Below are 15,390 nucleotides of genomic sequence, written 5' to 3'. Positions count from 1 at the left end.
AATTCTAAGCCCAGTGATCTATATACTGTACCACCTAGCTGCCCCTTCTTTTCCTCTCACACTCTTCTAAACTCCCTATCTTCTGGTTTCCAAATTCATTGGAACTAATTCAGTATTGCCAATGATCTCTTAATTGCCAAATCTATTTCCTTTGCTCAGTCTTCATCCTTCTTGACCTCACTGTAATATTTGATATTATTGACTACCCACTCCTCCTAGACAGTGTCTCATCCCTGGGTTTTGGTGACACTGCTCTCTTCTGATTCTCTTACTTCCTGTTTCCAAGTCTAGTGCTCTATTAACTTATTTATTTTAATTAATTAATTAATTAAATTAACTAATTAAATTAAATTAACTAAATTAATTAATTAAATTAATTAATTAAATTAAATTAATTAATTAACTTTTTTATTTTATTATTATTTATTTTATTTATTATTTTATTTTATTTATTTCATTATTAATTGATTTATTATTTATTTATTTTATTTATTAATTTATTTTAATTTATTTATTATGGTGTTCCATAGGTATCTCAAACTCTACATGTCTGAAACAGAACTTAGTATCTTTTCCCAAAAACTTACCTCTCTTCTGAATTTGTTATTACTGTTTAGGACATAATCACTCATCCAGGCTTACAATCTTTTTTTCATTCTTAATTCCTCAATCTCCCTCATTCCAAATATCCAATCAGTTGCCAAATCTTGTCATTTCTATTTCCATAGATCACATATGTCCCCTTCTCAGCACTTGCTTACTTACTTACTGACACCATCCTGGCTATGATTCTTATTGCCTCTAACCTAGATTATTAGAATAAATTTCTTATTTGATCTCTTTGCCTCAAGTCTCAACCTATTCCAATCCATCGTCATATAACCACCAAAATGGTATATATATTTTTTGCATGTTATCTTTCCTATTAGATTGAAAGTTCCTTGAAGGCAGGTATTGTCTTTTGCCTCTTTTTATATCTGGTACATGGTAGGTACTTAATAAATGGCAAGAAGTAGGAAAAAGTCAGATTGTGGAAATTCCACAGAAGTTTATATTTGATCCTAGAAGTAATAGGAAACCACTAGAACTCATTAAGTTAGAGAATTAGGGAGATGCCTCTAATGGGAGAGACAGTGTGCAAAAAAAATGTATACCAAACAAACTATGTGCAGGATAAGTAGAAAATAATTAACAAAGGGAAGACCCTGGAATTAAAATGGTTGGGGAATCCTTTCTGTATGTGGGATTTTAACTGAGACTTAAAGGAAGCCAGTGAGGTCAGTTGTCAGAGCAGAGCAGGTAGGGAGGATTCCAGGCATGGAGCATAGCCAGATAAAATGATCTCCTTAACACATGACTCTCCTCCATGTACTTTACAATCCAGCCATATTGACTTGCTTGTTCATTCTCACCCATAAAGTTCCATTTCCAGTCTCTCATGCTTGGGGTTCTCTCCCTCTGCACCTTGTCTGTTAGAATCCCTATTTCCTTCAAAATTCAACTGAAGTACCTCCTTCTTCAGAAAGCCATTCCTGGTCACTTTATGATTTCCTATACAATATTTACCTCTACTTTCTTCGTATGTGTTTTGAACATACTCATATTTGTGTTGCCCCAGGAGCCATTGAGGATTGAAAGTCAGAATGCTCTCCTCTGGAGTGTCTTCCATTCCCTGATGATTATGGGAGATGAATGAAGTTCATTTTCTTTTCTACCTCCAAAAGAAAGAAACATTTTCATCGGGGAGATGGAGGAGAGTGGTAAAGATGTGGGACCCTAGACAAAATTTTCTGTGATAAACTTTTCCCTCATGAGGCTGAACAGTCACATTCTCTTTGATGGATTGGGGAGGAGCCCTGGAAACCAGGGACATAGTGGTACAGAGAAATGCCAATCCAAGAACCTGCTAGCACCTACTGTGCACTAAGCGTCAGTGTCTGTGGTAAGACTAGGCTGGTGATAGCCTTCTATAGGAGGGTGGAACACCACTTCTCTATTATCATCCTTCATCTGCTTCCTATTTTTGCTCGTTCCCAAGGAGGCAAACTATGCTGTTTCTCTTCTGCTGAAAAAGGACCTGGCCCATTCAGAAGTAGTGTCTCTTTAATGCAACAACTTTGGCCTTCTTGTGATATTTTATAACTCTATTAAAACTACAGAGTTTTAATATAATTTGTCTATTCTGCTTACTCAAATACGTGCAGGCAGTTTGGGAATGAAGAGAGAAAGGCCAGAAGGAAGGTGTTCCAAATTATTGAAGGTTTGCATAACAAAGTAGGATTCTATCAGCACAAACTGGCTAGGGGTTGGGAGAGCAACTCATTTTACAGGGAAGAGAATTTATTTCTTTGGCAGAGAAAAAGAAATATACCTGGCAAAATATTCGGGGATGATAAGTAGCTTTACAGGGATTCTAGTCCTTCTCCTGTCCAAAACTATTATTTTAATTACTATTTTAATTGCTTTATTATTTTATTTTACTGTTACTACTAAAATAATACCATCATTTTAATTAATAACTGTTTTATTCCTAGGAAGGCTAATACATACTTCTCTCACTATTTTGGAACCATAGATCATAACAAATCATTTTAAAAGAAGAGATAGTTTGTGTTGCATTGATATTCATTATTTTTCCATCATTTCTTTTTAGATCTAGAGTTAGAGGAGTTGGTTTTGAATCTTACCTCTGCCACTTACTACCTGTGTTACATTGGGAAAGTTATTTAACCTTTCTGGCCTCAGTTTCTTGTCCGTAAAATAAGGAGGTTGAACTACCTGGCTTCTAAGATTCCTTTGAACTCTAAATCTATGATCCTTTTGATCCTTTCAATCCTTTCATTGACTTTTAATTGATTCCCTTTTCATTGATTCATTGATTCCTTTTCCTTCTTAGCTTCCTTTATTTGTAGCCATATGCTATCTTCTTTCCTTCATCAATACCACATTTTTGATTACCTTTTTTCCTGTCCTATATTTTTAGTTTCCTTTCATTATCTATATTCTCCTTCTATTTGGTCCCTCCTATGCATCCCAACACTCAGTTTCATTGTTTTCTTTTCTTTTTTTTCCCCCTTTCTTTCAAGTTAGTTCTATTTGTATGGAAGCTTAATATTTCCAGAACCATTCCAGCTATCACTTTCATCCAAATCGATTAGTTATGACCCGTTGGTACAATGGGCTCACCAGAGATCCAGAAGTACCAGCAACTCCAGTTCTGCTGGTGTAAAGAAAGACTGCTTAATCGGCTACAAATTTTGTTCAAAATAATTCTTAAAAATATTTAACTGCCATGCCTATAGGCTACACATTTCCCATTTTCATTCTTCATTCTTGAAATTTTTCTTTCCACTCCATTTTTGTTTCTTTTTTATTTCTTTCAGCTTTTTAGAACATTTTCCCTTTAAGTATGCTATCCTTCCAGTATTTGGATTTATTTTAAATGTGTAACAATACCAAAGTGCCCCTTGGTTGAGGAGGTATGTAGTACTCAGGATCTCCCTCATCCACTAAGGGGTTCCTCTGAGCTCTGTATCCATACATGTGGACCAGGTTTAGTCCCATGGGAGGGTTATTGTTTGTCCTTCATTCTCAAAGAGGACCATGACATCAGGAAGGTGATGCCATTACATGCAGGTGAATTGGATTTAAGTGAGGTAGGGCTGTGCAAAGCCACCAGCCTCACTTTCTCCTCTGGAGCCATCTGGTGCCAGTGGCCAGATATAGATCAGGATGACTGGAGATGCCCCTGGCACATAAATCCAATTAATTTGCATATCGTGGCATCACTTCCCTGTTGTCACAATCCTCCTTGAGAATGAAGGACAGAAAACAACCTCTGTGAGTAGAAAGAGGAGCTGTCCCACTGGAGACCCAACTGGAATTCTCCATTTGGGCAACAAGGCTCCTTTCTCTTGTCTTGTCTTCTCTCCTCTGCTCTGTCCACATACCTTTACCTGAGGGTGCTCTGCCCTGAGAAATGTGCATTTTGATCTCAGAAGCCTTTTTTTTTCTTTTCTTAGTGACCACCCCTTAAACTAAATCACTCTGGCTCTCACTGATTGACCAACAATAAGTCCCTGGCTAGACCCAAGGGAGGATAGTCAGCACTTGGAAGGTGATGGATCCTGCTCTATATCTCACTGTCCCTGGATCTTTGCACACCCTCAGAGAGCCTCAGGAAAAATCACTTTAAGTTTAAATTTGAGTCAGGTCTTGGGCCTCCTCAAAAATGAGAGAATTGAGAGGTAATCAATGTACATTGTAAATGAAGTAGAGGACAGCAATTTATCTTCTTCACACAAAAGAAATGTTTAGCATAGGAGACTCAACAAAGACATTATCAAAGAAAAACAAACAGTAGTTATTTATGACTACTGTTACACACTCCCAGGACATCCAAACACGAAGCAGTTTAGTGAATTGTTAAATTAACATTTCAAATTTCCTCTTGGTTCTGTACTGTCCAAACAATTCCCTCTAGGTCTATCTCATCTGAATAACCAGGCCTGAGCTTGGGCTCATCCTCTAGCTGGTGGTCATCTTCAAGGGTGGAGATGCATCACATTCATGCTGGCAGTCAGCTTTGAGTGAGGGATCAGAAGTTTTAGACCTCTTGAATTCATAAGGTTTCCTCTAAAGCTAGATGTGTCTAGCTGAGGATTGCTATTTGGTCACCTAAGCTCTGGGATGGAATGTAAAACAAAAGAAGCCAGAGGCCCATGTCTGGGCTCAGGCTCTTTTAGGAGGGAGGGAGGGAGAGAGAGAGAGAGAGAGAGAGAGAGAGAGAGAGACAGACAGACAGACAGATAGACAGAGAGACACAGAGAGACAGAGAGACACAGAGAGAAAGACACACACTCACAGAGACAGAGACACAGAGATCTTTTTTACTTCAATGCCACACTCTCTCCATCATAATCTCAGTTTTCTAACCTATAAAATAATACATTTGGCCAATATAGCTCTAAGGCCAATACATATGTTAATATGATTTGTGAAGTAAACAGGAATGAAGAATGGGGTAAGAAGGAGGGGGTACCCTAGAAATGAGTTAATAATGATAAGGAATGAAAAAGTAGAAATAGACTCATTAATCTCCAGTATTTACTTACCTTTAGGCAACAAATAATAAGTTCATGCAAAATCTGAAAAATGCATAAATCTGGAATAGAATTTCTTAAAAAAATCTTAATTTCAAATGATTTAACTTTCACCACTATAAAAAAAAAACAAAACTGCCATATTTCTGTAATGATTTTTTGTGAGGAATTTTGTAATGTAAAGAAAAAGGCTATCAAAGAAACATTTCTTCTAATTGAGAGTTTGTCTAGTGCTATCCAAAGCAAGTATGTGAAATTGTCTTTGGAATTGTGCTGCCCCATAGACCTCCCATTGCTTAGATCCCTTTATTGACCTATCTCTTATGTCTGGGTTCATCCATCCCATCCCAAAGCTTTTATTCCTCCTTTTATTCAGAAGGTAGACTCCTGATGCGGTTTAGAGGTTCAGGGTCCTGGGACCCCAAAATCACAACACGTGGGTCCTGACCAAAAGAATTTGACCCAAGCCTTCTTTCAGCCTAAGACAAGGTTTATTAGAGCATCCATCATATTAGGCAGACTCTTAAGGAGTCTGAACATTAGTGAGCTATTGGCTAGATTATAAGAATCTAAACCGTGGCTAGATTAAAAGAATCCAAGCAGTGGCTAGATTTTAGGAATCTGAGCATCTTAATGGAGACAAGGTGGACCTTATATATGGAAAGACTGTGGGAGGGACCTAGGAGTGCCCAGTAAACTGGGGTGAACAGAATTTCCTGGACCTGGACCTCCTGGCCAAGGGAGAATGGAGCCTAGCTAGGATTAAGGGTGGGAAATGGCCTGGGGCCATACATAGGGAGGTAAAACAAAGGAAGGCCAGGCTAGATTAACAGAATTGGGAGATTGGATGTAGCCACAATGAAAGGCCGGTTGATAGGATTATAGCCTCAGGGGAATGCCAGAGATTTGGCCCAGTGGGAAAGTCCAGGGTTTTTCCTTTCTGGGGTCTAGATCCCATCCTCATCACTCCCTCCCTTTAAAAATGAAACAACAGAAAACCCTTTCCTTGTTTCTTTACTTTTGGGCTTTCTCACTTAAAGATTTCAGGATAAAAATAATAGCTGTCAAATGCTAACCAGTTGGATCTTCAAGATTCTAAGTAAGAAACGTTTCTAGTCTCATAGCAAACATTGCAGTTATTCTAAATGTTCCTTTAACTCAAAAAGGAAAGCCAAAAATCATTTCTACTTTGGATCCCTCTTAACATTTTTCTCTCTTTATGACTTCTCTTTCAGGTACCCAGTGTTCTTATGCTAGCCTTATTTATGTGAGGCCCATGTTCCCCTCTCTCCTTTTATCAGAACTTACCTATCTTGTGTACTATTCTTTTTCATTCAGATGCTGAGTGCATATCTTATCTCTATTGAATTGTAAATTCTTTGAGAGTAGAGAATGTTTCTTATTCATTTTTACACTCTCCACAATACCTAGTGCAGTATCTTACACATAGTATGACTTTAATAAATATTTATTGACTGCCTGAATGAATGAAAACATTGGCAAAAAAAATCTCATGGATACCTGATTCATGATTGGTAAAATAATGTATTTCTAATGGTGAGACTTTACATACGGAATAAGCTAAAGTGGTTGATATGTTAGGCAAATGAGCATTTCTGATGCCCTTAAAAATATTCCATGCAATTGGTTTGTAAGGTCCTTGAGGACATAGGCTGTCTTTTGCCTATTTTCGAATCTCCAACACTTAGCAGCACAGTTCCTGGCATATATATAGTAGGTGCTTAATAAATGTTTATTGATTGATTGATTTATTCCTCTGCCAAGATACAGTATGCAGAAAGCTTTAGAATACTACGTCCTCTTCTTCACTCTTTGTTTAGGAAAGTTCTCTACACTATAGTGGTGAAACTTTCCATCTTGGTTTGTTGTTGTCGTTTTTTGTATCCCTAGTGCAATACATTGCTATAGTAGGTGCTTAATAAATGCTTGCAGGATTTGGTTTGATTAATCCCAAAGCATTTATTAACAACCAGTTCTGTGGTATTGATCTTTGGGGGAAAAATAAGGAAAGGTTGCCTATGACATACTTTGAAGTTTAATCCTCATTATTAACATTTTCTCCATCACTTTCTAAAGTCTAGAAAATCAACACAAGAATATATCGAGCACTGAATGGCAGGATTTGCCAATTTTTAAGGTATAAATGCTCACACTGAAATATTTAACAATCAATTCTGACATCTTTCATGAGCTGGTGCCAACACATCCCTGGATTTATCTTTTTTCAAGTCATTTTGGCCACTTTTTGTTGATTTTGTTAATTTCCCTTTTTCATGTCCAACCTTGACAAATAATGATGGTTAGGTAAATGTCCAGAATGGCAGTATAGTAGATGGAGTGCTGGTCCTGGAAGAAAGAAGACCAAGCTCAAATCTGGCCTATAAGTATCAAATGTACTGTGAAGGATAGAATAAATCACGATAATGGAAGACAGAAAAGGCTCTCTGAGATGAGAGCTAGGTTTTAAAGACAAATCAAATTTAGGGGAGCTAGTGTTTACCAAAATCACATCTTTCACATAGCTTGAACAAGAAACACAGAGAAATGGTGAGTCTAAAATATCCAACTCTTATCTCTTAATGAAGGCTTTTCTGATTTTAAAAAACTGACTTTTGAATTATGTGTTATAAAATGATATTATTTAATTTGTAAAAAAAGTCTCCTAGTCCACATATAAAGAGTTTATTTCCATATTAAACATTTGCTAAGTGGTAGGGTTTTTTTTTTTCTTCTCAGAACATTTCCGGTTTTCAAACTGAAGCTAAAATTGTTGGATTGGAACCAATCACTGCCTATTCAGTTAGTGTATCAGCATTTACAAGAGTTGGAAATGGCAATCATTTCAGTAATATTGTGCTATTCACAACACAAGAATCAGGTTAGACAGTTTTCTGAACCTACAGATGTTTCATTTTGTATTAACCATTTTTCTTTTTTTTTCAATTAACATAACAAAACACCAATATTCTCTAGTCCGCTAAGAATTTCAGTGCTGCACGATAAGCTAGGTCTTACTGTTGGATGTTTGAAATAACATGTTTATTCGTCCTTTTGAAATGAGATGGTTGAAATTAGGGATTTGTTTGGGAAGCAAAGTTAGCTACCAGAAGTAGGTAAATCATAGAACCATTAGAGGCAGCTAGATGAGAAAGAGGGGAAGTCTTATCAGTGGTCATTTTTAACGAGTTGATTTATTTAAAAGAACAATAACAATATGTATATGCCCTTTTGCAGTGTGGGGGGAGGAGGAAGAAGATGAGGGGTTATCATGAATGATAATGGTTAAAAATAAGCCAGTAATTCATTTAAGCATTCCAGTTTTCCATTTCTTACCAGTTAAGACATCTGGTAAGAGCTTATAGAATATAAGTAGATTAATAATTTGACTGTTACATCATGGTTTTGTACATGCTACAAGTTAAGCTAAACTACTTTTCATCTATACCCTATCCAGAAGTGATTTCAAATATATTCTTGATCTTTTTTACCTGCTGATATAAGTGCCTTATCAGCATTTATTGCCACAGTCATCATGTTAAATGAATGGACCCAAAACCCTTTACCTGAGAATGTAATGAAAGGATTTTTTTTCCATTACAATATTCTCTAACCATACACCCAAATAGTATGTATGTAGACTGAACTATACTATAATGTGGTAACTCCTCTTTTAATATGTGATATTTTGATACTTGTTTATCTTTTAAGTTCCAGATGTTGTTCAGAATGTTCATTGTACTGCCACCAGTTGGCAGTCAATTCTACTCAAGTGGGATCCCCCTAAAAAGGCAAATGGAATAATTACACATTATATCATAACGGTTGAAAGGAATTCTACAAAAATGGCTTCACAAGAGCATATGTACAATTTCAAAGAACTTCTATCAAATACTCCTTATGTGTTTAAAATACAAGCCTCTACATCTGCTGGGGAAGGAAAAGAGGAAATATGCAATGCCAGTACATTACATGAAACAGGTAATTTTTATTTGTGCAAAATGAATGTATCTCACAATTGTAAAAATTATTTTAAACATCCTTCTCTTATGTATTACTCATCCTAACCCCATTTTAAATGAAAACATTTTGATGCTCATTTCTTTCTGATATAATCACCTACTAAATATGCAAGTTAGGCAAGTTTCCAATCTGTTCACGTAGTAATGGAGCAACGTTGCAGGGGAGGAAGGAAGGAAGCCGGGAAAGGTGAGAAAACAAGAGAAAGGAGGGAAGAGTAAGAATCTAGCACTATTTATATAAACATTCCCTGTCATATAGCTTAGAGGACAATTTAAAAATGAAACAAATTTCTCGACTTCAATGGATTCCCATATCTCGTCAGTGTGGGAACATTGAGTAGGTACCAGAAAGTGGATTGGTGTGAGCTCTTTCTCCTACTCGACTTCCCTACCCTGCAATATTAGCCTCAAACCAATTTCTAGGAATCTCTGTCCCCCCTCCCCCCCCCAGCCAAACTGAGTGTGCTTTTGGCCACATGCCAGGGGGTCAATGGCACTTGCCATGGATATAAACATTTGTATTTATAGCACTGCAAGTCATTCATCTAACTCAAGCCATCAGAGTTGGTTTGGTTGTAGATACCATAACTTATTAAGCCTCAAATTGCCTAACATACAAGCATGCACAACACCCAAGATGGGATGGTCTGCAGGATGTAATTTATTCAGTTTGTGTTCTCTAATTGGGAGAAAGGCAATCGTGGAAGAGAGCCTCTCTTTACATTCCCAAGTGTTACATCACGAAAAATCTTCCTTTCAGATATCTGTGGCATGTGAAATAAAGGTTGCCAGTCTCTCCTGTAGAAGTTGTTTTCAGATTTGGTTCCTAGAACTTTTCTCCAGGATCATATCTCTGAGTTTACAAAGGAAAGAGTAGGGTTTATCATCAATCCCTTTAAAGACAAAGGTTCTTAACCTGATGCCCATGAACTTGTTCTTTCTTTAATATTTTAGCAATTACATTTCATTATAATTGATTTTCTTTGGTATTCCTACATATTTTATTTTATGCATTTAAAAACATTATTCTGAGATGTTCATAGACTTCACCAGACCATTAAACGAAAGGAGCCCCTGCTTGAAGGACTATTTTATAAGAATGTGTAAGAGAAAGGATTTGAACCCAAATATGTCAGATATTGTATCTCCATATCCATATGAATCTATCTCTTCTGTATTTTAAAAGAAACTTGATACTTTAAGACCAATAATTGCCTAATTGTTAATTCTGTGACTTTTACTTCTACTCTCCCATCCTTCTGGTCTCCTGTAGTTTTTGACCTTGTTGACCAACCTACCCTCCTGCACATTCCACTTCCATAATATTAGTCTCTACTGGTTCTTCTCCTTTCTAATTGCTTCTTCTTCTTCATCACTTTGACAAATCATCACACATTTTCTGAAATCCTTAGCTGCGGAAATACCCTAAGACTCTGCTCTGGGTCCCTTATTCTTCTCTCTGCATATCCTCTCTCTGCGACCTCATCAGTTTCTGTGAGTTATCAAATTCTTTATGAAGATGATTTCCAAATCTATATATCCAGCATTAATTTTTCTCCTTACTTCTAGTCTTTTACCTTTAATTGCCTGCTGGCTTCCTCTACCTGAATGTACCAATAGCGTCTAACACTGCACAGATTCCAAATGGAACTCATCTTTTCTGTAAAGTTTCACCTCTACCATACTTCCTATTTCCTCTCCAGAGCCCAGCTATATTTCCAGTCTCCCACATTCATAACCTTGGTATCATCCTCAACTCTTCACTCTCCCTCTACAACCTTATCACAGACAAACTTCAGTGAGAGAAACCGATATCGTAGATCTTTGTATTAGTGATGGTATCAAATAATCCCAGAAAGCTCTATCTTTTCTCTATACCTGTTCTGGGAGGAACATTTCTCTTCTCTGCTGTATAATTCTTTCAGCCTTGATGAAATGAGATTATTTCCATGCTTCCTGTATCTGTGACTCATTCATTCATTTCATTTTAATTCCTCTGACTCAGTTAACTGGAAAATGACAGTTTTATTGCCCCATCTCAAATAAGTCCCAATTTACCTCATGATTATATAGGAATTAATTTTTAAAACCAAGGGGGTAAATATATCATTCACGATAAACCTCGGTTCTCTTTTTTTGGTGGAATATGTATTAAGATAATTGTTTTCTCAGAAAAGCTTTCATTCTTTTCCCATAGATCATAATATTTATAATTTGTTGGAGTGCAAATATAAACAATGAAATATAGATTATTGTGTTGTACATGGGATAGAGACTGTATTTATGATTTCATTGAGAGAGGGTACTCCCCAATGAAAGAAATTATTTTTACTGATGCCATATGTCATTGTCTGTGCAACTTATAGTTAGAGAAAGTTGTTTTGAATATGGAGAAGTGGTGTATTGCCTAAGGAGCATAGGATCATAGATTTAGAATTAGAATGAATTTTAGAGGTTATAGAGTCCAACTCATTCATTTCACATATGGTGAAACTGAGGTTTAGAAAAGTTTGGCTTTCCCATAGTTACACAGCTCAATATCTAAAGAAGGGTTCAAGCTCAGGTCATCTGAAACATCTACTATAGCCATAGTATGACCAACCTGCCTAGGTCATATACATGTCAGAGAAGGGATTTGAACCCATATCTACCTTGTTTTGAGGCTGGCTGTCTGTCTACTATACCAAACTGACTCTATTTTGTATATACATGTGGATCTATCTATCTGTCTATCTATCTATCTGTCTATCTATCCATCCATCTATCTGTATATGTATATATGTATATGTATGTTCCACATATATTTTAACATGTGCGTGAAGTATTTGTTAAATTTTCATTTCCAACATCATGATTTTTATGAACTTTACTCATTAAAATTTTCCACTTCAAAATTTCCATCAAGCAAACTTGTTGATATTTAAATAGTCAAAGACTTTTAGCATCATCTAGGCTTGCTGATTATTAATCATGAATTTAAACACTACTTTAAAAATACTCCAAATAAAATAATTTTATCTTCTTTGAAATAAAGCCCCAATCCTGGCACTTGGTCACCTTTATCATGACCACAGTTCTTCTTAAGACCACTTATTTCTATTTTCTATGTTCACATGAATTGTTTGCTGATGAACAGTGGGTAGGAATTCGAGCTTCATTGTTGGAAATGGAAACAGTTTTATAGCTGTTGTCAACTTTTAATTTATAGTGGTCTAAATTAGTCACAGGGTATACAGCCAGTACTGAGTCACTGACAGTGCATTTATTTTTGACATAAAGTGAAATCAAATTCGGTTCACTGTCTCATTGCGTAGTGTCTGACCTTAACATTCCTCCAAGGGATTATTTGATTCTTTAAAAAAGTATATATAAACTTGATCATATCTGGATACAACGAAACATGGATCATGAACATAGAATTTATGAGGAGATTAGGGTTTGGTGTTGGGGCTGGTTCCATTGCTACGGTAAAACCTTTTGGAACAAGGAAGTTTAGATTATGACTCAAGAAATGAAGAGCTACTTAGTAGTTATAGCAGTACTTTATATCCAAATAGATCATATGTACCAATAAAGATAATATAGCAAGGACATGTGCATGCTTGCTATAGATTTTTAGGTCTTGGAATTAGGCCAATGGAGATGGAAAGACTATAATAATCCAAGTTATAATCAACATCTGAGACAGTGGGATGATTTCAAATTGTTTTTATAATCTCCTCCTTCCTGCAGAAATAAGTTATATCTGAAAGTCTAGCTTCCCATAAAACACTTCCAGGTTTTAGCATTTTAGGACAAACTGAAACAAGAAAATAATGGCTTTCCTCAGGTATCCCCTCATTAAGTGAAGTAAGCTGAACAACCATGACTGTAAAGAATGGTCTGTGAAATAATTATTTATCATCGGCTTATTGCAATGGTGGGTAAGACAGGACCTGGATTTCATTGAGGGAAACAACTAGTGAGAAAGCTCCCTCTTCCAAAGTGCATCAGCATCTTCTGTGAAGCATAAAGTCAGAGAGTGATCTATAACTTGGAGAAGTTGTGACTTGTCCAGGATCATGTTGATTATGTATCAGAGGCAAGACCGAACCCAAGTTTTCCAAGCTTTGAGACTATCCACTATTCCATGGTGCTTATCAGTAGCTCTGGTGATAATTCTAATTTATATGTATGTCTATGTACATTTAAGCAGAACACACATTTATGTGATGCTTTAAAGTTCACAAAGCACTTTTATTACAATACTCTAGGAAGGCAGCTAGGCTGTGGATTATGAGACCATATGTTGTTGTTTAGTCTTTTAGTCATGTCTTGACTCTTTGTGATCCCGTGAACGATACTGTCCATGGTGTTTTCTTGGCAAAGATACTGGAGTGGTGTGCCATTTCCTTCTCCAGAGGATTATGGCAAACAGAAGTTAAGTGACTTACCCAGAGTCACACAGCTAGTAGGTGTCTGAGGCCAGATTTGAACTCAGGTCTTCCTGACTCCAGGGCCAGTGTTCTATGCACTGAGCCACCTAGTTGTCTTCTAAGCAAACAGGATTAAGTGACTTGCCCAGGGTCGCACAGCTAGTTTTTACTAGCCCAGCACTCTATCTACTGAGTCATCTAGCTGTCTCATGAGACAGTATGGTGCAGTGGAAAGAGCACCTGGTTAGGAGTCAGACGTTCCATGTTCAAATTTTGCCTCCTGTAATTTACTACCTGCCTGTAAGTCACTTACCCTCTCAGGGCCTCAATTTCCTCATTTGTAAAATGAGGGAGTTGAACTAGATGACTTCTAGGATCCCTTCCACATCTGGATCTATGCTTCTAAGGTTCCTTCTAGATCAAAATTAGTATCTCCATTTTGCAGGTCAAGAAACTGAGGCTTTCAAAGACTGATTTTTGCATGGTCATAGAATTGGTAAGGAATGGGGTCAAGAGCGAAACCTAGCCTTCAAGTCCAGCCCTGTCTGTCACATCGTGCTATTTTTAAACCCACCAATCTGCAAATATTTAATGGCATGAAACTGGTTTATGTTCATAGGATCATAGATTTAAATATATTCAAGAAATCTAATATATTGATATCTGACATATCAATATCTAAATATATTATTTAAACTGATGAGTTTTGTCACAAATGGATGGGACCTTAGAGATCAGTTAGTATAGCCTTCTTATTTTATAGCTGCAGAAAATAAGTACCAGGAGACTTCTCCTTAGTCACAGTGCTTGGCTCCCTTCTTGTTGGTTCTTGAAAATATCCTGATTAAGAGTATTAAATATTGATAAGAGTATTAGAGGTCGCAAGGTATTATGGAAATCAAACAGTCAAACCACAAGCACTTATTGTCCCAGGAACTACGCTGGGCACTAGGTTTATAAAAACAAAAGAGATGGTGAGATTCATAACCATTGTGCAAAATTCTAAAAAACAAAACTAAACAAAAACAAAAACAAAAACAAAAACCTGCTGTCTCGTCCTCTTTCCCTCAATGGCACTTAAAATCTGTTCTGGTGCAACTATTCTCTCTGTGGACCCTAAATACTGCCAAAATCACAACAACAATCTCTGCACTTTAATCCCTTTAAAAAATTTCTATTTTATGTGAGAGACTGGGAATAAAATCCATAATGCTGTTTTCATCAGTAGCTTGAAAAGTGTAAGGCATTGAGAAGCTATAACACAAAGTTTTTTTTTTATTTCACAAACCAAACCAACAAATTATTTTAGAAGTTCCTTTTTTCCCCTAGAATACTTACCCACCTTGACTCCCCACTATTGCCTTGACCTATGTTGAGATAAGAGTCAAAGGTGCATGATTCGGCTGCAATTCGGCTTGCTATTAAGGGAGCAAATTTTCTTAGGTAAATTGCAAAGGCAAATCTTGTAATCACATGAACTCAGACCTCCATTATATATAGCATTCCATCACAAATCAGGGGACAAGGTTTCTCTGCATTCACCAAAGAGCTTTACTAAAGATCTGTTACACTGGTACCATGATCAAACCTTTTTTATTTTTCCTGGTGATAATCCTGAAATTGGAATTTTTTTCCTTACCTAGTCAGATGGGCAACCAGTACGTTACCAAGTATTCATTTGCTGCTCACTTTGCACCCAATACTGTACTAGGCTATAAACAGGATATGAAGAGAAGAAATCAATAAACAAGAACTTGAAATCAAACAACCAACATCCATTTGTAAGTTACTCACTAGGTCCCAAGCACCATGCTAAGCATTGGGAATACAGAG

General features: G+C 36.6%; 1 protein-coding gene across 1 annotated transcript in view; it reads left to right on the top strand.

Annotated features, from left to right (window-relative positions):
- The window catches only part of PTPRQ (protein tyrosine phosphatase, receptor type Q), a 268,160-nt gene that overhangs the window by 114,163 nt on the left and 138,607 nt on the right, over positions 1-15,390 (top strand). The window contains exons 24-25 of the mRNA XM_027842510.1: positions 7,860-8,001; positions 8,832-9,101. Coding sequence (XP_027698311.1) covers positions 7,860-8,001; positions 8,832-9,101 — 412 coding nt within the window. The remainder of the gene's footprint in view (positions 1-7,859; positions 8,002-8,831; positions 9,102-15,390) is intronic.

This window comes from Vombatus ursinus, unplaced genomic scaffold (genome assembly GCF_900497805.2).
Source record: "Vombatus ursinus unplaced genomic scaffold, bare-nosed wombat genome assembly UNPS02014874.1, whole genome shotgun sequence".
Taxonomy (NCBI): Eukaryota; Metazoa; Chordata; class Mammalia; order Diprotodontia; family Vombatidae; genus Vombatus; species Vombatus ursinus.
This window is presented reverse-complemented; position numbering and strand designations above follow the sequence as displayed.